At 42.8% G+C, this 21,627-nt stretch overlaps 1 protein-coding gene across 1 annotated transcript; it reads right to left on the minus strand.

Moving 5' to 3' along the window:
• SLC16A9 (solute carrier family 16 member 9) lies at positions 1 to 19,465 on the minus strand. Its single transcript, XM_075505277.1, has 8 exons — positions 19,334 to 19,465; positions 14,989 to 15,048; positions 14,428 to 14,545; positions 13,133 to 13,361; positions 4,826 to 4,969; positions 3,804 to 3,899; positions 1,257 to 2,165; positions 1 to 915 (listed from the first exon to the last, which is right to left on the minus strand). Exons 4-8 carry the CDS (start codon positions 13,326 to 13,328, stop codon positions 737 to 739), a joined length of 1,524 nt encoding a protein of 507 aa, XP_075361392.1. The 5' UTR covers positions 13,329 to 13,361; positions 14,428 to 14,545; positions 14,989 to 15,048; positions 19,334 to 19,465; the 3' UTR covers positions 1 to 736.
• Between the last annotated feature and the right edge of the window lie 2,162 nt (positions 19,466 to 21,627).

The following is a 21,627-nucleotide window of genomic DNA, read 5'->3' on the forward strand; positions in this document are numbered from 1 at the left end:
TCAAGTCAGCATTTCTTTTCATGGTTTCAACAATCATATTTATTCCTTGGTTTAAAAGGTTTTGGTTCAACAGTTTTATAAACAGACTTCACAAAATGTGCAATATTTATAAACATAGTTCTTAGTTGCAGTGGTAGTAAGAATCTTTACTTTCATTGTAAAGTTCACTTCGGTTACACAACACAAGGTTGGTTTTGTTCCCTCTCTTCCCCCCACCCCAATTGGCACTTCATTATAAATTGGAGAAACTTTAAAAAGACAAAAAGTTAATCTAAGCATGATGTTATAAGCACCTTGCCACAGTATTACATTCTAATAAGGCAAATTTTTGTTTTGTAAAGTCTGATTGTGCAATTCAAAGACCTATAAAAGGTGACAGGCATGCCAGCCTTCTCCTATAAGGAACAGGCCTTCATTTTTACTTCAAAGTTTTCACCCCTCTGCACCACTCCCCTTAAAAAAAGTACAGCTGATAATACAGCAGAGTATACCCTTTACAGGGTGAAAGGAAATTACAGTAGACAAAGGCTGAAAACACAGTGCATAGTAGACAAAATAAGACTGTTCTTAAAAATAAAATAAAAAAGAAATAGAAGAAGAAAAGGGAACTGAACAACAAGCAACAATGGAATTTTTCTAGTGGAAGAGGATTTTGGGGCTTCATAAATAAGTGGAAAATTACTAAAATACTTTGCTATATAATATAAAAAGGCGCAAAGTGTTTTCCAGTTGTCACCTAAGCTCTAGATGCAACTTTGTAGGAGTAAGTATTTGGAGGCAGCTTTGAGCTCTGAGTGGTACAGGCATTCCAGCAGGGTAACGCTGCCAACAGCAGAAGAAATCCACCCAGTAAGACGCAAAAGCCACTGAAATAGAATGCAGTGTCATACTCCTGCGTCCAGTCGTAAAACCAACCTGAGGGTGAAAATAAGAGAGAAGCGCATCAGTGAGAAGTTAAATGTAACACAGCACTGTAAGTTAGAGAAACATCATTAAAAAAACCAACAACAACAAAAAAAGGCCAAATCTAAAATGCAGCTTGACCACTTAGACGTGAAATGTGCTTTTCATCAAAGCCAAAACAAGAATACAATCAGCTTGGCCAGCTCAAGCAAAACAGGCTTTAATTTTTGTTGAAGATTTTGATTTCATCTTTCCATTATTACTAGGACCAACTAGAACTACTTGCATGCAAATTAATTCTGCCTGGTCCTGACAAGCTCATGTTCATTTTATAGTGTCTACCTTGATCTTACCTACAATTGGTGGTCCGAGGCTATTTCCAAGTCCAGCAAAGAACATCAATATCCCATACGCATGAGTCAGTTTCTCAATTCCCACAGTCTTTGTTGTTACATATGGAAAAATTGACCAGTTCCCAGTCAGAAAACCCAAAATCCCAGAAAGCATCGCTAATGTAAGGTAACTTTTGGCAAATGGAATTGCAAACAAGGCCACTCCTGTCATTAGTAAGGTAGTTACATATAGATATAAAGTGTTAACCCACTTAAAATCTGCCAATATTCCTAAAGTAAGTTTGCCAACAGCGGTCATAATGCCTATAATGGAAATAAGGGGCATATGATAGTCATCTTCATTAATGTTTGCACTTCTTGCTACATCTTCCATGAGCAGAGAAGGAGGAAATCCACCAATATCAAAGAGCAAGATGGCAACAAAGAGAGCTGAAAATACTTTGTTCTTAAAAAGAACCACGGTTTCCTCCCAGTAGTTCAAATAGAGCTGCCACTTCCTTTTGGCGAGTTGCTTGCAGAAGTTTGTCTGTTCTACAACTTTCTTTTTATAAGTGTCTTTCTCATTTACATTTATTGAGCTTAATACATTCTTATTTAAAATGGTATCCTGTTTGTAATCAGGTATATTGTTCGCACATTTTTCATCAACGTAGCCCTTTTCAAGGATGCTTATATTTTCTTCAACAGTCTTTTCTTTTTCATGGTAAACAAAAAATTGATCTGGAACTTTGTCTACACATGTTTTTTCTGGTGGAGGGGAATCAAATGACTCCAACGGTCTCATTAGGCTGCCACATGCTAATATATTTAGAGACAGTGCGCCAACTATTAGCAGACAACCATCCAGTCCATATAGATCAATAAGCTCTCTTTGCAATGCTGCATATATAAAGAGTCCAACACTTGAGCCTATAAAAGGAAAATAAGATCAGTTTAAACTCAAGAACTGAGAACATTCTTCAACACTAGCAAACTTCTACATTTCAGCAGCTACAAATATACTGTCATAGGAATGGTAAGTCATTTGTGCTCCTCCCTCCCCAGTCAATGAACTGGTAAAGTTACCATCCCTCCTGAAGTTACAGTTTCTTTATTGAGTATGCACAAAATAAAAAGCCTTTCAAAATGTCTGAACAACTTATGATGATTAACACTAGCAGACACTTTAGAAACAAGTAGGATCAATACTATATCTGATGAAAAACATCAAAGAACTATTAAGCCATCCTTCTGCCATGCAGTCACATATGTGTATCCCTTCAGGTACCATTTTGTGTTAGCACAGTTAGAATTTCACACACCAACAATTTCCCCTTTCTCCTCCTCACTGCCACCTTCCTCCTCTAAGGCAGGAACAGACCAGGGGTTCACCAAGAGCCCTCCTAGAAACAGCCCTTGACTGCTTGGTGTTTAAGGAAGGGGGCTTACATGGTGGGATTTTACTCCAAAGGCATTTCTGAAGCTCTGCAGGGCCAAACATGCATTTGAGAAATTCAGCTATTCAGAAGAAAACACTGAAGAGTAAGCAATTACTGTGAACACAAGCATTTTATGCAATCCCACCAATTTAAAGAAAAAGCTCTCAGTTGAAGTGAGCGTAGATCCATTGTAATCTATGGATGTCCACTCACAAATACAGAGCATTGGTTTTTCAAGTCAATTTAAAGACAAACTTTAAATTAAAAAGAGTTGCTGAAGACTGTCTCTAGGTTATATTAAAGCCATTTTTATACTTCAGTGATAAACATAGGAAAAGATAATTATAACATTCAGATCTGTTGTCTTCCAGATACTAAAATTAACCAGGGCTCAATAAGATCAGGCCTTAAGGCAAACCACCTGGAATCCCAAAAAAGCCACTGAAAATAATTCCAAGGAACATTTCTGCAGAAGTCCCCCTTTATTCCATTGGTGTGGATCTGGCATTAATATCTCACAACACTGACTGTACTGACCAGGCCTCTCCTCACTAACAGCTACTTGAGAATTTTCCTTGTATTATCAGAGGTTCATTTTTCTAGGATCCGTTTAACATACATGGACAAAAAGCTGGGATGAGCTTTAGGAAGATTCCAAATTTAGTCTCCTTTTAGATTGAAAATGAAAAATTATTAAACATGTAAGCCCAGACTTCAGCTACTCCTTTAAAGATACAGCTAATGTTGAGGTTATAGTGATCCAGTATTTACATCCTGCATCTCCAACCTCTTTCTCACCTCTGATCTTGTGTAAGAAAGAAGACAGCTCTATGGAAAGTTTCCCCTCTCATCACCCATGGCATACAGCCCAAGCTACTCATGAGTCTGCTTTCATTTTAGTGAATATCCTTTTCTCATCTGTATGGATAACCCACACCATACACCTGCAAGTGTAGTTACTATTTTATCTGAAGCCTGATTTTATCTGTTTATTGCTACTGCTGTTTTGACTTAAGAAGTACTTCAGGAAGTAACTGAGAAAAGTATAATCTCCTGGTTTTTATTGCCAAGGTAATGGTAGCTCTATCAGAGTTGAAAAGTGAGACAGAATGACAATTAAAAGTCATACCTGTTGAAATCAGACCAAGTGCAAGGCCTCTGCGTTTGTCAAAATAGTGGCAAGTGATGGTAACTGTTGCGGTATACAAAAGGCCACATCCAAGCCCTTGAGAAAAAGAGTTAGAAATAAAGCATGCAACATACTCTGGGAAATGAATGCCCCTTCTTATTCCCCAGATAATACAGTAGTGTACCCTAGGCACAGAGGTACCTTTTAACTCTGGCTCAGCACCAGCCACACCAGCCTCATAGTGACAGGGCCTTTAGGCTGCCTGCACTGTCCCATCTCCCCCAGCCATCCCCGGCTGCAGAACCTGCGTGGAGCAGGCTGGGTTTGAGGAGTTCACCAGCTCAGGTTCTGTGCTACGTGGAAGGGTTACATGGCTTTCAGGCCAGCAGCTGGCCCCAGAAAAGAGCAGAACTGTGTCCACATGGCACTGTGCCCGAGCCAGCACACTGCTGGGTGCCTGCTGGCCAGAGAGGTGCCCGGATTCCTGACACAGTTAATTTGATAAACCACCCACAGCAGCCCTCTGCAGCACAGAGGGGCAGGTCACCACCTGCCAGGAGAACAGGACATTCATGCCTTTAGCACAGCGTTTTAGGTTGAATCCAGTTACGTGGAGAACAACATTGCTCCCTAATGATCCCTAATTTATCAAATTAGAATGAGTACATGACAAAACTCCTGAAGAGATGTTATTCCTTTAAGACTGGCACTTCACCCCCGCAGAAGACCTGCTTGATTCCACACCTTAGGTAAAACCTCAGCTTCTCCATCTCTAACAATCACGTCAACAGAGGACAAACTGTTTTCAAACCCTGATGAACATATGCATTACCTTTATCTTTCACTACATGGTAACAGTCTGCCTGTGCAACACCCCTCCCCGCCCCAAAGTAAAGTATTCCTTGATAAATCAAGTCCCAGACTGCTGCTGCCTCTGTGAATCAGCTTCCCATTTCAGATTCATAAACCAAGACTGAAAATAATAAAATTAAGTCTCTATAAGAAGGAGAAGTGTTTCTTACCAACAACAATCCCATATGAAATATATAGAAAGTATATGTTAGGTGCAAAACTGCTCATCATGAGGCCCCCGGCCACCATAAAGCCACTGAAAATTGCTACTGGTCTTGCTCCAAAAGATGATACGCATATACTGCAGACAGGACCTAGATAGAGGACAAGCAGAAAAAACATTCCTAGTAAATAGCAGCACCAGTAAGAACTTCTAAAAAATCTCAGTCTATGGAAATGTTTCTTGAGACAATTATTTATATTTACAGGATTCTTTAAAAGAGTCAGTTACAAAAAACCATACAAGATCAGGCTTGCAAGATTTTTGCTCAAGGAGAAACTGACATCAAGACCACGAAATGGTACCAAGGTTGGGAGGGAGAGAGCAAGCAAAACATTCTTTAAATACAGGATGATACATACATACTAGACTGTAACACTGTCACTGCACACCTAAGGACTTGTACAAAGGTTCTGAAAAGAATCTTCCTCTTTAGGTACCAAAAGAAGTTAGACCATCAGCCAGGTTTTAACTATGCGGATATTTTTTGACAGAGCCCAAAAAACTGTGTTTCAGAAAAGACAGTATCGGTATTCATCTTGATATAAGATGAGATTTATAAAACTGAAATGGAAAATAGTAACTTCTGATCATAATCATGGTAAGAATGCCACCTGCTGCTGTCACAGAGGAAATATCTGCTGATATACCAGATAAAGACAAACAGTACTCTTCCCTAATCTTCTAGGGAATTAAATACCTGCTAGTTAGTATTCTACCAAATAACTGTTTACTACTTATCTTGGTTTCTACTGTAAAACTATGGAAACTAGAAGGCATTTATTGAGAACGTCCAGAGCAATGTTCATGAAGTTTGGAAGAGGTTTCTTCCTCTCCTTACCCGCCCAATATGTCTTGGTTGGTTAGTTGTTCAAGAACAAAGTGCAGGCAACATTCATACTCTGCCTCTGCTCAGCCAGTTCTCCCCTCACAGAAGTTGTACAACAAGCACTTATTTTCAGTTGTGTGACCTGGAATACACCTTTTAGTCTGAAGTAGTGTGCAAGCTTGGTGCCTTGCATAAAGAAGCGACCAGCAAGGAACTTGGCTTGCAAAAGACAATCTCTCATCTGAAACCCTGCAGTGCCAAACATTCATGCATAGACTTATATATTAGCCCCAAGATCCCAAACTCAGCAACTCTGAGATTAGAAGTTAGATACACAGATGAATGACATTATTTAAAAACCAACAACCCCCCCACCACCACCACTTTTGTATCTCATTCGCAGTGATACAAAGACACTCCATGGTCAAAACAATCTGCAAAAGCAGTAACTTTGGAATCTGCCGTTTGTTAAGGTTGGTCCTCCCTGACTCACACATAACTGAGATTCCCAACAGATGGGCGATGAGCCCAGAGAGGTGATATGAGGTGAACAACAGTTGGAGCTGAGGACGGTGCTTGCCTGGGTTTGCAGACAGGAGCTAGCAGCTGGGAATGTAGGCAAGATTTTTGTGTGGTTACTGGCCCTGGGACAAGCAGTTCTGGCAGGCAGGAGCACAGACTCGTTAGCAGGTGAAATGATTCTCAAAGGCAAGGCAGGTCAGAACTTTTGCCCTACGTAAGAGCTATCTACCTAGGGAACGTAAAGGGAAGCAAGACTGAATTGGGGCTCACCCAGGCAAAGAGTCAGAGTTAAAGAAGAATCGAGAAAAATCTTCTGGGGAAGTGGGGCTTATTTGGATTTTGGAAACGATGAAAAAGGAAGATGTAAGCGCTCGCTGCTTCTCAAGAGTCAGCACGCTGTGGGAATGAAAGACAGCCAGAATAACTTGGGCAGAGTAGCTTGCCGAGAACAAAAGCTGAGAGTGTTAGATCACTGCCGATTCTTAGAATTAATTATTAGAACTGGCAAATTAAGATTGGTATGTTTCCTAAAACCACGGGATTTAAAAATAAACAAAGGATTGAATCTGTATTACATAAAAAATTCTTTTACACTATAAGAACATTAGGTAGTGATAACATAATTCAATTAAGCAGAGGAATTTGCACTCTTTCTATTCTTTATTTCTCACCCACTACCTTGCTAAAGCAAACAGTATTTCCCTTCCACCTGCCCTCTATATTTCAACACAGCTACTTTCAGAACATCTCTGTCCAGCCTGGGGTAGTGGGACTGGTACAGACGGCACTGATTGCTACTAGAGGATCCAAGGTGAAGCTGGACCCTCTGACCCCGAGCCAGGACAAGGGAGATACAGAGCTGAAAAACACGTCTCCATAATCTGACAAGGACAGTCTCCTCTGGAACACCATCAAAAGCATCTCTGACAGGGTCCAAGGAGATGCTCTTCCAGTTTCTCCCACTTACAAAAAATAATCCCAAAGAAGAACAGGAAGTACAAAGAGATCTTTTTGCTCTGACATGGAAAACAACCTGCACAAAACTGAAGAACCTGCTCCAATAAGCTCAGTATTAATGTGTCATCTCACACAGCAAGAGATCTGGCAGCTCAGCAATGACCCTGTTTATAAGAAGGAGCGCCAGTATAAGTATTAAAATAGTTATTATAGGTTTCCAGGACGAGAAGAAAAACAGCTCCATCTTCCCGTTCACACTAGGCCCTACTTTCATACTCCCCTCATTGTACTGCTAGAAAATAAAAGTCACAAAAGAAAACCCCCATGACAGTCAGCATCTTTGTTCTTTTCCCTGCCTCCTCGCATTCCTCCTCTTTCTCTGTTTCCCAAAGAGCTGGCATTTTTTTTTTTACCAGGCACAGTACCTTTGGTTATTACCATGGTATTTGCACAGTTCACTGTACACAAACATGTTATTCTCTACAAGTAACTCAAGCACAATGGGTTCAAGGCAGTTAATTCTGGTCAAACATTCAACTTCCCCAGAGTGGGACTGAGACTTGCTCTGTGAACTCCTGCCCTGTGGATTTTGTTCAAAGTGGACATTCTGAAGAATGTAAGAGTCTACATACAGCGGCATAGGAAACAGCTCTTCAGGCAGTATAAGGGTTTTCATTTCGTTGACTCTCTTTCAGAAAGATCCTTCCATTGATAATGTATTTCTCATCATAACGTGAACAACAAAAATAAAATCCCAGTGGCAATCCTCAATAGTAAGCATGGAAAATGGCTTTTAAGCCAGCATTTTGTTCAGTTTGCCAAGCAACTCCAGGGGTTAGCACTGGTATTAGAATAATATTTGAAGACATTGATAAACATTTACCTCTTTTACAAATAAAATCTCTGGGGCTTTTTTTCTTCCAAATGATGTATCTTAAAACTAGACCAAACTCTGTCAAAAAAAGATAGCAGCCCAGTTTATAAGAATAACAGCTACCTCTAGGAAAAAAAACTGTATTGTTCTGAAAGACTTAGAAGCCAGCACAGGCAAAGCCACCGCTCTTCTGCACACAACTTGTCAAGGCTTGGCAGCCAGTAATACAATTACCAGGCTCTGCAGTGGAGCAGTCAAGAAGATCCCTAGACAAAATGGGAAGAAACAGCAGAAAGAAGATGGGTTCTCACAGTAGATCTTCATGCAGAGAGACCAAAGAGGAAGAACTCCTAGGAAGAATCATTTGTACATTGATATTTTCATTAAGATTTTTTTGAATAAAAGACTTTACCCTCAGTGAGACCTGGATGTGACATTGAGTCCTTCCTGAGATGTGAAAACAAGCCATCTGCTGCTCACACAGGAACTTTACAACTACCGCAATCTTCTGATCTCCTGACAAGTACAAAGTCGTTTTGTTTAACAAACATAAAGAACTAAGACTCTCTTCCTCAACCTTCTCACATGAAGAGAAAAATTCTGCAAACTAACACTCCCTTCCCTCCACTCGCCCATCTCAAGGGTCTTCCCTCCTTCACCTCATAGGCATACAAAACCTTTTGTTAAACAAACAATACAGGACAACTGAGTTCTTTTTCTTATCACCTGCATTAATCTGACCCACCCTACTTGCTAGTATCTGTTCAAGCCTGTTGAAACTGCAGAGTAGAAGCAATGCTCATGGACTGCACATAAAATCCACTGGACAGAACACAAGAATATTTTTTGCATATTAAATGCATTGCTAAAACCTGGTCATAATAAATATAATATTCTCCAAGTGTTTGTACTTTGGATAAGAATATAGCTCAGAAAAAGCCTTTTTACACTGAACAGCAACCAACTCCCAACGGGTTGAAAGGACTGCTCCTTTCTGATAAAGTTATTATATGAACTAGGCTCCTCTTCAGAGGAATCTTTGGGACACCCTCTCCACTGCCCACAGACTATACTTCCATAGTTTACAGCAGGGGCTACCTATGTGCAAGGTTTTTGTCCAAAAGTGTGTAGATGCTGCAAGTTGAAAGTTGTAAAAATATTGCTTGAAAACACAAAATTAAGCTTTTTAAACATTTAACACTGAACGCCTCAGATCAGCAGAAACACCCCATTAATTTATCAAGACATGCCTTTCAAGGGAGAATCTTCCCTTTGTTCCTTCTCCATTAATAAAGGGAAGTTGGAATGGGAGACATATTGCTGATGTCTCCTGCTATGCCAAATACTGTGAAGTCAACTCTTACTATAAACAGCTTTGGTGCCAATTACGGGCACCAAGGTTCTTGTCTGTTTTGCTTTTAACAAGTGTAACAGATCAAATTTAATTTCAGGCCCGAAATGGATGTAAAATTAAGACCACGTGGTGCAGGAGAAACGCATGATCTTCAACAACATAACAAATAGCCTTCTCTGGCCGCTTTTAGTAGGGGAAACATGCTGAGCTCTTTCAATTTCTTCCTATGCAACAAGCCCTACATCGTCCATGGAGCCATTTGCCGCATCCCCTATAGCCTGACCAGCGTTATGACACCTAGTATGGTAGGGGAGGTCTCACCACAGCCCTGTACAATAACACTGATGCTTTTCTTTCACCGTTTTAGGCACATTTCTTCCAATACACTGTAAGGTCACATCACAGAAAGTTGTAACTCAAGTCATCCTGCAAGGAAGAGATCAACCTGTCCCATTCCCTTTTCCAGCTGATGAGCTGTACAGTCCAGCTCAGGGCTGAACGCTGGCCTTAGCAACACTGTCTGTGCTGCAAGCAAGAGGACAGAAATCAAACACCGGGTGGCTCGGAAATTCATCTCAATAAACAAGGTGCTGTACTGGGTTTCTATGTCTCGAGTCTAAGTTTAGCTCTCACACAAGTCATAAGTAAACATTGTAGAAAGGATACCAATACAGCAAATGTGAAAGGACTCACCAGCATCAGCTACTTTAAAAAACGTTCAAGACTACATGTACAGAGGGAAGGGGAGAAGACACAGTGAACCTTTTTCTGTGCCAGCTGGCATACATATAAGGACATCTTCTTCTTTTTGGTGAAATTACAGTACTAATACAGCAAAGTCACTGGACCTACCTTCCACTGTTACAGAAGCTAGCTAACGTGATTTCCAGTGCTATCAGTGAGAAAAGTCTTCCTTAAGAAAGTGGACACTAACTTATTTCCTGTATGTAGCTGCAAATCTACCATAACTGCCATTCTTCTCCCAGTTTGGCATCTACAGCTTCAGAAAGGTGATGTTAAATTGGAGAGGGCTCACAGAAGAGTCTAAATGGCTCTTCAGAAGAGCCTTAATTAAAAGAGCGGAAGTCTCTTGTATCAACGGCAAAACGACTGTATCAAGGCACAGGCTTAAAAGAAAATTTAGAAGTAATTTGATTGCAGTCTCTAGACATACACCGCACTTATTCAGAGACACTTCAAAATATACCACTTAAAGCTAACATTATTCATCAGCTGAAAACTAAAACCAAGCAACTTGTATCATAAGATTACATACTTTTAAGGAGGGAATTAACTACTGAGAAAAGCTGTAAGAGAGAGAGAATGCACTAAACAAACATGTTCTAAATCAAATGAGAATTACAGTATTTTCTGCATGCAACATGGATTGCTTTAAGAGTACCAATACTTGAAAATACATCTTTGGATAACTAGATCAGAGACTGGAAACCAAAACAAAGGAGGAGAAGGGAAAGAACAACGAATACTAGAAGAGTCAAGCTAGGAACAGTAAAAGGCAAGGGGACTGCCGAAAGGCTTTGGGGTGAAGCTGTCCTGTTACTAGCATCCATACATGCAATATTGCTGCTCAAATCAGCTTGCTTGGGGAGATTGTTAAGTTATTAAGTTACTGATAATATCTTTTCACATACATGAAAATAGGCTAATTTAGAAAAATTCAATTAGCCCGATCATCTACTTAACATAGGCTACAACACACAATGGTCCCACCTGGGCTATAATACTGGAACCTGCAATAGCAGAAATAAGAACAGAAGCAAGTTCTCTTTTCCTATATTCATGAAAAGGGCCTAACTTTGCAATGTGTTATTTCAATGGTTTTGCACTGAAAACACGTATGTTCTTTACACTAGGGACTAGGTCTGAAAAAGGCCTGCTATGAAAACTGCATGAAAATTGTAACTTGTCAAGAGCATTCCAGTTTTAGGTAGAGGTTATGACAGTTATAGTGTCCCTCCAAGTTTACTTTAAGTAAAGTTATCATTAAGGTCAGATCCCAGCTTGATAAGACAGTGGGAGCTTCCATTTCAGATAAAGCAGAGAACATATATTTTGTTTTCAGTAAACTCTGATAACATCAATGCAATTAAAAGGCCCTTGCTGTCCTTTTCTTTAAAGGCATTAAATGTAAGAACGATTACTAAGCTTCCAAATCCTAAACTGAAAGAATAAAAGTACACTGACAATGTTCCTCCTAACCTGTCAAAATTTCAAGTGATTTAATCATTCCATACCAAAATCAATTATAATAGTACCTTTTATTTGTATTATTCACTCGCTGAAGTTTCTATTTGCTATAAAGGACACTACTGACAATTGCTCACAGTGGCAAGACAGAAGACACTAAGAAATCTGGAAACTAGCATTGTGTTGACATACGAGAAACGGGGCTGAGGCTCTTGTCAGAGGAGTGAGACAGAGACTTCTGGTCTCCAGAGAGAGAGGGTTTTTCTTCACCCCTTCTCTTGCAATCCCTTTCTGCCTAGTTTTTCTTCAGTAACTATCTTGTTTAGCCTTTTTTTCCCCCCACTTCATTCTCTCACTCAAGTTTATTTAGGTCGTGATCCATTAATAATAGGAGTTAATGCCCTTAAAACAGGAAAATAAAAAAGTCTGATGGAAAAATAGTCTACAGTCCTTTGCGCACTTACACCCTGGGACTGAATATAGTCTTCTTGTGGTTAATGATACACCTGCCTTTGCCCATTTCTATTCTGCCTAGTGATATAAGACCCTAACACAAGTGTGACACCAGTATTTGGCCAGTTGTAGCATCATACAAAGCAGTGGTCTTTATTCAGGTCTGTATCACTATTTGAACATCAACTTTCTTTTAAGGAGAGATTTCATCAGAATCCTGAGCTGCATTTTGCCCGTTAAGCTATGTAATTGCTTTTGCCCGTAGCAATTTCTCTGCTAACAGGCAATTTTTTCCAGATTCAGCAAAAAGATAACAGTTCTCATGGTGAATCTTTGAAAAGCAGAAGTCAGTGATATTACCCAGTATAACACCCATGCTTGATATTAAAACAACAAAAACAAAATGGACCTACGGACTTTCAAAGTGGTGTTTTATTTCCGTAAATCCTACTGTTACTCTCCAAGTGACCATGTCTTACTAAAGAAAAGCTTCCAGTAAAGTTGTTTTATTTAATGCCACTGTTATCCATAACTTTCCAGGCTTCAAAGGGAGTTTTTTCCTCAAATAGTAGAAAAAAGCCCTCACCCACCCTAACTGGTGGGTTTACTTCTAGAGCTGAAAAATGAGTAACTGGTTTATTAATTGACTTTTTTTTTTCTTAAAGCACTTGAACCATTTCAGACTAACAGGTTGCTCTGATTTTAAAGATACTAATGCAAATGTTAGTCTTAAAGCCTCATTAAAAAAAATTTTAAAATTCCATCAACAAAATTACCATTCAGTTTCCCAGACAGAGTTTGGTTTTTCTAGTTTATTAAAATGCAATAATTTTCTAAGGGTAATATTTTTATTGCTCTTTTACCATTATATTGGTTTGGTTTATGTATAGTGGAACTACAAATGTCATCTTCTTACCCATCTTGACCTAAAAGAAAAATGCAGCATCCTCATTCCATGACTTGCAGCTGTCTTTAATATAATTCCAAAAGCACACACAGATGAAAGCATCTATTAGAAACAAACGTTTCTATTTAAGATAAATACTGCATCTACACTTACTGGCAAGCAATCCGATTCCATTTGCTAGTGATCCAACCCAAGCAGTCTTGCCTTTCCCTTCTCCAAAAGCATCCAGCCATTCTAAATACAAGACTCCCACCGCCAGCGGTGATCCATAACACAAGAACTGAGTAAAGAAGGAAACGACAACAATCACCCAGCCCCAGCCACCATCTGGTGGTTTCCGAAATTCCATCTTGTCAGATGAGTGCAGATGTACGGGCAGGACCTGTGTAAACAAAACCCAAACAGAACAGAGCATTAGAAACGTGACTGACCTAGGTCTGCTAATACAAGTGAGCTGTACAGAGAAGCACATATTCAAACAGAGGCTTATTTCAACCATCCTTCAAGAAATCTACGCAACACAGCATACAGGCAATGAAAATTAGTTACCGTTTGGTACTTCTACCTCTTCTGCATAACACAGGAACAGTACACAAAGCATTAGTAAGTCATACATACATCAGCACTGTATTACAGAAAGGGGGGACATTTCATTTGCTGAGTGTTAAAAAGGCTTTGTGAAGACCTCAGGCATTAATATCTGCCACAGTTCAACAAGAGAACCACATGGCCACCAGCTGTTAAGCCCTCAGATATCCTGAGTGAAGCGTATAGGCTTAAAGGATAAGAAAAGCTACAAGCATAAAACAAACTCAATAAATAATTTAGGATTTAAAAAAATTCACAAGTATAAAAATATTATTTCAAAGTAAAAAAAAAAAAAAATCTCTACTTAGTTGTAATCTCAGCAGTTTAGCAAGGTGTTTGCCACCAGATAGTGTACTCTGGGAGGGGCAGGCCAAGCGGAAGACTGAGATTCTGGAAATAGTAACAGTTTAGTACTCTGCTCTGTCAACAAGGTGCTGTGTAGAGGAGTGATGCATCCAAAAATCACTTTGTACATATTAGTAAGTGAAGTGAGTTCTAAAATTGTATACAGGTGTTGGCTTACATGTCAAGACATGACAGTATTAAACATGCACACAAAAATCTCCTATAACCTGTTACAGTGTCCGCTCTCTGCACAGTTTGCACACATCACCCTTCTCCAAACTGGTACTCACTTCTTGTGATTCCATAAATACCACCCTACTCCTTTGCATGGCAAGATCCATCACCCAGGCATATATGGCTTTGAATAACTGTCCTCAAACCTTCTCAAGACTAGTTTTTGAATGTAGGGACTGATGCCCCTAACATCTGGCAAAGAATTTAGAAGTTTCCAGGCTAAACTGCTTTGGAGTTCGGATGACTCCAACGATACGTGAGTCCCTATGCACACAACTAACCTGCCCTCCCTCTCTACAGGGAGCAATCTGCCGAAGTGATGATCACAAAACCCATGTTCTGTTCCTGGCTCTGTCACTAACCAGACGTGTGATTCTCAACAATTTTATTTCCTTTACCCTGTAAGACAGAAACAGATAAGATCTTACCCTGTTTTCTTCGTGAAATATTCTCAAGGACCATCTTCACACTACAGCTTACGCATTAAGACTGCTGCAGTAACAGTTCTGCTCTTGGAAACCCCAAGAAGCAAAGCAGAAAAATAAACGCATCTCACTGCCTGTTTGGCTTACAACCCAGAGGAGATGGAGTTCTTCAGCTTTTCAGTGAAAGGAAAAAAGTTACTGCTTTATGAAAGCAATGGTGTAATTGAGTAGACAATAACAGAACTTCCATTCAAGCTCTCCATACTCATTGATCAGGCAATATTTAAGAATTTGCATTGAATACTTGCAAAAAAGCTGCAGTATGAAATTTTGAGGAAAAATTACTATAGAGACATGAAAAAGGCCAGTTCTAGTTTACAGACACACTTAAATGTTACTTTGAGGGTAGATACTTACAGATGATGACACAAAAGTCTTTCAGCTCCCTACAAATGTACCTTCACGTGGCGACTCTACCTGCAGAAAAAGAGCAGCAAAGCAAGTTTTCAGCCGAAGTATCACTGCAACAGTGAACACAAGTCTGAAAAACTGGTGTCTTCACACTAAATTTCTTCTTTCTAATATCTTTTCAGAGGACCTTCAGAAGTAATCACGTTATCTCAGTGGAGAAATACTGATCTCCCCTCAATTAATTAACAGCTGACAGCAACCTTGAGCTCCAAAATAACAAAAGCATTGCCTACTAACGTAAAATAAACTTTGACATTCTAGGTCCTTTAGGAGTGATTTACAGTTTTAACATAATGACAGTCCTTCAAGATACAGTATTTCCAGTTACAAATGTTACAAAGTTATATGTTTCAGTTATGAATGTAAGCTCTGATTTATTTCCTCAAATGTCCGATAAGTGTCCCTTGATTACATCAGATGCAAGGGTGACAGCTGGGGTAGACAGAAATCGTACCATACCGTAAGGTATCAAAACATTAAAAAACTGCTTCTAAGTACTTTCCTGCAACAATAACCTTTATACAAAAGGGGATCCCCGTATTTCTACACAAAATATTTAAACTATAGGTATGCAGTCACCAAAAGAGCTGATGTATGCATCTCTCTGCGCATTAAATAAGCATAACTTGGCTTGTTTTGTCCCTGACCGGAGTAAAACTGGTGGAAATAAGTAACAGCTTCAAGAAAAAACACTTCCACTGAGAAGTGTCTTGCTCCACTGAGCAAGGAAGTTTTCAGAAACCCACTAAAATAATGGAAACACACAGTGAATAAACCTAACTCGTATTTGTTTAAAAAGTAATCTTTAGAAAACAAACACATTTTAGCTGTTATATTGATTTCTACTATATTGACGCCCTATAATTTGGCACAGAGACAACTCTGAGTTCAGTTCTGCTATTCTAAACATTTGATGGGGAGGAAGGGAGGGCAGGGCAGGGCAGGAGAGGAAAAAAGTTTTCGTAGTCTTAGGTCACATAGTCTTTTCTAACAGAAAGACTAAAAAAACTCTGGATCAGTTCCTCATCTGCTGCGAGTCTGCACGGCTTTATTGACTTTAACCAACTGCTCCCAACTTATGGCAGCAAAAGAGCTGACCTCCTACATCCTGACACATCCTATTTTGCACCACAGATCTCTTTTGCACCTTTTAGCTAAATAACAGGATTTTAGGTAGCAAAAACATCTCTATTTTCTAAACACTTCAAGCCATTTACAGTCTGTAATTGTCAAGCAAAAAGTGAAAACCACCGTCATTTTTTCCCCCAGAAATCATCCTCAAAGTGAAAACAGATCTATGATGTCCCAGAGTTTCTTTTTAAGAGACAACATGACCTGGCTTTTCCTTCCCTTTCTTGCAGGTTGCTCCTTCACCTCACACCACTGTGTGCCTATTACCTAAAATAAGGCATATTTTCTAACTTCCCTGAAGGGCCGTTCCCCAGAGCCCTCTGCTACGATACATGGTTAAAGATGTCCCAGTCAACCAAACCGCTGCTGGGACCATGGATATCAATACACCTTTTACTGGTACCTTATTTAGTGCCTCCCTGAAAATGACAAGTTGTAGTACAAAAGCTTAGTAGCACGGACAAGAGCCGACAGTAGGAACTAAACCGTCACTACTCCCCACGCTGCCTGCATGGGCATCAGATCTGTGCATCGACTTGGGAGGGATCCAAAGTGCCTTTTACTATTTTCTGTCTGTGTGGAAGGAGGATACAGACTGTACAGATACACGTGATCATCAAAAATAAAGAAGCAGAAACACATACAGAAAAGAGCACTTAACAGTTTTGTTTTCTCTTGGAACCAGCCAGGAAGACTTGTGTGATCCTGGAAAGAGATGAACAACCATGGGTTTAAGATTCAAGTGGGAACCACTTCACAAATCTTACTGTTCACAAAACCTAAGGATGTTGTTTCAGACTCCAGGAAACCTAGTCACTTCAAAAACACTGATATGGAGAAATGAAACATAAAGAATTAAACAGTAACTTAAGGTTTGGTCAGAAAAAGCTTTTCAGCGAGTTGTACTCACTGTGAGTAAGAATCAGAGGAAGAGAGCTGCTTGATGAAAGCCTTTACAACAACAACAAAAATAAACTCTAGAGAACGAACTGAACAACAACAGTTTTAATAAGGAAAGAGAGAGGTGTCTGGCTGCAACTATTTTATTTTATCTAAGCAGCTTTATCACAGTATCGAGCTCTTTTTCTATAAATCTTAAAATTTGGCTTAAAGACGACAGAGGAGTACAAAAAAAGAATCGGTCTCAAGAACAGGAGTACGACCGAAACGTTAGCCCTCAGCACAGAAACTCGTATTAATCTGTGGGAAAGGGAATCTTGAGAAAGACAGTAGCAATACGACTGTTTCCAGTTTGTTATTTGTGCAACCGGAGTCTGGTTAAGTATGCTGCTTTCTGCAAGCAGCACATGGCTGCAAAGAAAGCCGACGTCAGCAGAATAACTGTGTGTTTAACACTCAGCTATTCCAGTTTTGCAAGGCACTGGTACAAATTAAGACAGTACCAGCCAGAATGGTAACATCCCTCATTTTAAGTTGAACTAGATTTCACGTAAATTTCTATTTATTTTTCAGGCAATGTTCTTCCAATTATCATCTGAAGTTTCTGCTACCCTTAGCTTGCAAGTAACACCTAGAGTGTTAGAGCGGCAGTGATACATTACACTTTTTAACATGTTCATTGTATCTAAATGCCTGCATATATACCGACATGACGGTATAAGCATTGTATTAAATGCACTGAAAAAGACGCATCTGTACTTTGATGACATTGGACTTTAACTCATGTTCTAACTACAGTAGCTGCCCATGTTTAAATATTTGTCCAAGTTCTTTCACACTGAATATATATATATATATATATATATATATATATATTTCCCTCTCATTTCTCAGCATCCAGGTCTACCTATTTCTCATGCTCCTCTACTTTCCCTTTTGTAAGTTATGCAAGAGGCTCATCAACATAAATATTTCCTTCCATTTCTGCCTGATAAGGGAAGAAGCGTGGAGTTTAAAAGAAAACAAAATACCAGAACAAAACTTACTGATAACATAATAACGTTTTTCCATTGTGCAAAATAAGCTCACATAAAGAAGCATCAACCAGGGCAGCACATAAACCCACCAGCTTTGTACAAATCTGTCAGCTCAGCAGAACCAGTCCTACCTGTTTCCAGAGCCTCACTGCCCCAGAGGGGATAGAAACCCCCTCCCCCCCCCCCCCCCCCCGCAAGACACTAGCACGCATTCATAGAGACAGTTGTAAGCCGGCGCTGCTATAAACCACCAGACAACTTGATTTACCAGAGGAGAACTCCTCTGCAAAACGAGAGCGCGGTGTGCGCCGCCTTACGCATCACAACCTGCGAGGGGTCCCCTTGGCGTCCGCTCTCTCAACCGGTCCGCGTCCCTTGGCCAGGTCCTCCGTGGGGATGGATGGGCTCTTATAGCCCCCAGCTTGCCTCGCCTCTCCCCGTGCTCCCGGGGTCCAGCCCACACCCCCGCTCCAGAGGACTGCGTTACACATTGACGCCTTCCACCTCCAGACCCGTTTCAACAGGAAGCGCTCATCCGCGCAGCAACGCGCGCTGAGATGACTGAAGGTCGTCCCCACCGGCCCCATGCCACGCACACAGCGAGACAGGGTCGCGCCACGCTGCCCCACTCCCGGGCAGCCGCGGCCTCCGAGACGGGCACCCGCAACGGGCACGCACCGATGCTGACAGGCGCCCGCTGCCATGTGCCCACAGCAGGCACCGACGCCGCGACACCGCTGGGTGCCCACAGTGGATGCCAGCAGGCACCCACAAGGGACACCAGGAGGTACCCGCAGCCAGCACCGAGGGGTGGACGTCGATGGGCACCACAAGGGACGACGCTGCCCCGGCGGGCACCCAGGGGTGACGGCAGGTCCTGAGCCAGCTCCTTTCCGCGAAGCCCCGGCGCTGCGGAGGCCCCTGCAGAGCCCCCTCAGGGCCACCGGCCTGGCCCGGCCGCCCCCCGCACCGACACCCGGAGCCGGGACAGCCCCGCGAGGCCTCTCACCGGAGAGCCGGGCCGACCCGGGTGGCGGCGGCGGCCCCGGTGGGGGGCGGCGGCGGCCCCGGTGGGGGACCCCATCGCCCCCCCGCGGCTCCTGCCGGCCCGGCCCCCTCGTCCCCCTCACCCGCGACCCGGCGGCGCCCCACGCGGGCGGCCCGCGGTCCCCCACGGCCCGGCCGGAGCCCGGGTCCCCCCGAGGCGGCGCCGTCCCCGTTACCTGCGCCCCGCGCCGGTGGCAGCGGGCGGCCCGTGGGGCGGGGGCGGCCGGGCGGGGGGCAGGAGCCGCCCCCGGCGACCCGGGGCAGCCCCGCATCCCCGGCGCGGCGCGGCGCGGCGGGGCGGGGCGCGGCCGCGGCCGGTGCCGGCACGAACCGGTTGTAACTCGGGCGGGGGGAGGAGCCGCCGGGGGCCGCCACCGCCTCCGCCCGCAGCCCCGGGGCGGGGGGGGCTGGCCCGGCCCCCGCCCCTCGGGGCAGGCGTGGGGCGGCCGCTCACCCCTCGGCCCTCCTCCTCCTCCTCCTGCTGCTCCGCGGGCGGACCCCGGCCTCGCCGCCTCCCTCCGCTCCGCTCTCGCCGGGGAGAGGCGGACCCCGGTCCCTGGCCGAGGGCCGCCGCCAGCCTGGGGCCGGGCGGCCGCAGCGGAGCCGGGGCAGGAGCCGTCCTCGTCCCCCGCGCAGCGGCGGGGCCGCGGGGGAGCGGCGCTCACCGTGGTGTCCCGCCGCTCGGCCCGCCGGGTGCCCCTGCCCGTCCCCAGCGCCAGCCCCACCGCCCCGGGTGAGGGCCTAGCTCCAAGGCACGATAAAAGCCCCCTACCACCATCCCCCGCGCCTTTTATTCGCATGCCCACGCTGAAGCCCGGAAGGCAGGAGCAGGACCGCAGCTCCCTCAGGCATACCGCAGCGGCTTTGAATCTGCTCGGGTACCAAAGGCAGCGTAACCGCTGCAGGACGGGGATGGGCGCTGGCTCCCCGCCTGCATCGTTGCCCAAAGGCCACAAACTTGCACTGCAAAGAGCGATGCAGGCACCATACATGCAGCACTGCTCCCCCACCCTGCTAGCTGAGGTAAGAGACAACTCACTTTTCGATCAGCGTAGCCGCTGCCTTTAGAGGCAGTGTCATTAGAGCCCTAGCCCAGATCAGTGTGCATGGCACGTACAGCGCTGTTAGACATGACAAGGTAGCTGTCAACTCACACGAGTTCAGCCGCCTGCGACTTTCACCCTCCAGACTGCAAAATTTGTTGCAGAAGCTGACTGAATACTCAGCAAGTATCAGGCTCTACCCAGGGCTGTGTGTTCAGTGTGACAGCTCTGTGCTATCTCTACCCAATTAGGTCAGCTCAGGTACCCACACAAGCTGCAGGTGGAAATACAAACATTACCAGAATTGAGTGAAATTCTGAGAGCTGAAATATTCTTAGAGCTGAAATTCTGAAGCAATCTCAGGTGTTTACAGCCCATGCAATTCCTACAGGTATGGCATAACTCCCCTTTCAGACCTGCGGTCCAGATTTACTCCTCTATGCAATATTTACAAAGCTTCATGTACTTCAAGTATCTTTTAAAGTGCCTAGACCCACCTCACAGTGTTCAGGCAAATACTAAAATGAATACTTGCTACTGGAAGGACTGACAGAAGAATGATACAAACTCAAGACTCACTTCTAAGACATCTCTGAAGTAAGAAGGCCTCAGGTGGCATACGGTTCAATTTTGGGTATCTCATGTCAAAAAGGGCAGCCAACTGAAAAGAAGAGAACAGGAACCGTCAGAGCTCTAGAAAACTGATCCAGGGAGGAGAACTGAAATAAATGGCATTTAACCTAGAGAGAAGGCAGAGGGGAACCATAACAACATTCTTCAAGAACTATAAGGAGTTATTGCAAAGGGAAAGGAATGAATTGTTCCGCATACACATTAGACAGCTAGAAGAGGTGAGTGGGCTTAAACTCCATCAAGAGATATTGCTTTAGATATTAGGAAAAGCAAGGCTAGCTTGGCACTGGCAGAGATTTCTCTGGGAGAGTGCAGCATTTGGGGAACACACATGCACCAGGTTGCCGAAACAAGAAATGACTGAAGACAGCTGCTCAGATAGTAAACAGCCTCTGTTTACTTTTATCATTTCTTAGGCTCCAGGACACAGGCTGAAATCAAAAGGCTAACTGAAATCTTTCTATAGCCACACAAGAGATGACTGGAAAATAACAATTCTGAAACAACAATTCAAGATGTGCTGTTTCCTACACTTCAAAACAAAACTAATAAATATGATAAAAACCTTTTTGCATACAAGTGCATATAAAGCTGCAGTTCCCATTACAGTGCTTGATATAAATGTTTTGCTTTTTGAATTCTACAGAAGCTTAAAAACCAATGTTGTGGGCTAAAATTAAGCACAGGACATTTCACTCCAGCAAAATTAGTCATGAGCATCTGAAAAAGCAGTGAAGAATAATATTCATGTATTCACAAGTAGTCATTAGACTACTGCATACAACAGGCTTGGA

Source organism: Mycteria americana, chromosome 6 (assembly GCF_035582795.1).
Source record: "Mycteria americana isolate JAX WOST 10 ecotype Jacksonville Zoo and Gardens chromosome 6, USCA_MyAme_1.0, whole genome shotgun sequence".
In the NCBI taxonomy this organism is placed as follows: domain Eukaryota; kingdom Metazoa; phylum Chordata; class Aves; order Ciconiiformes; family Ciconiidae; genus Mycteria; species Mycteria americana.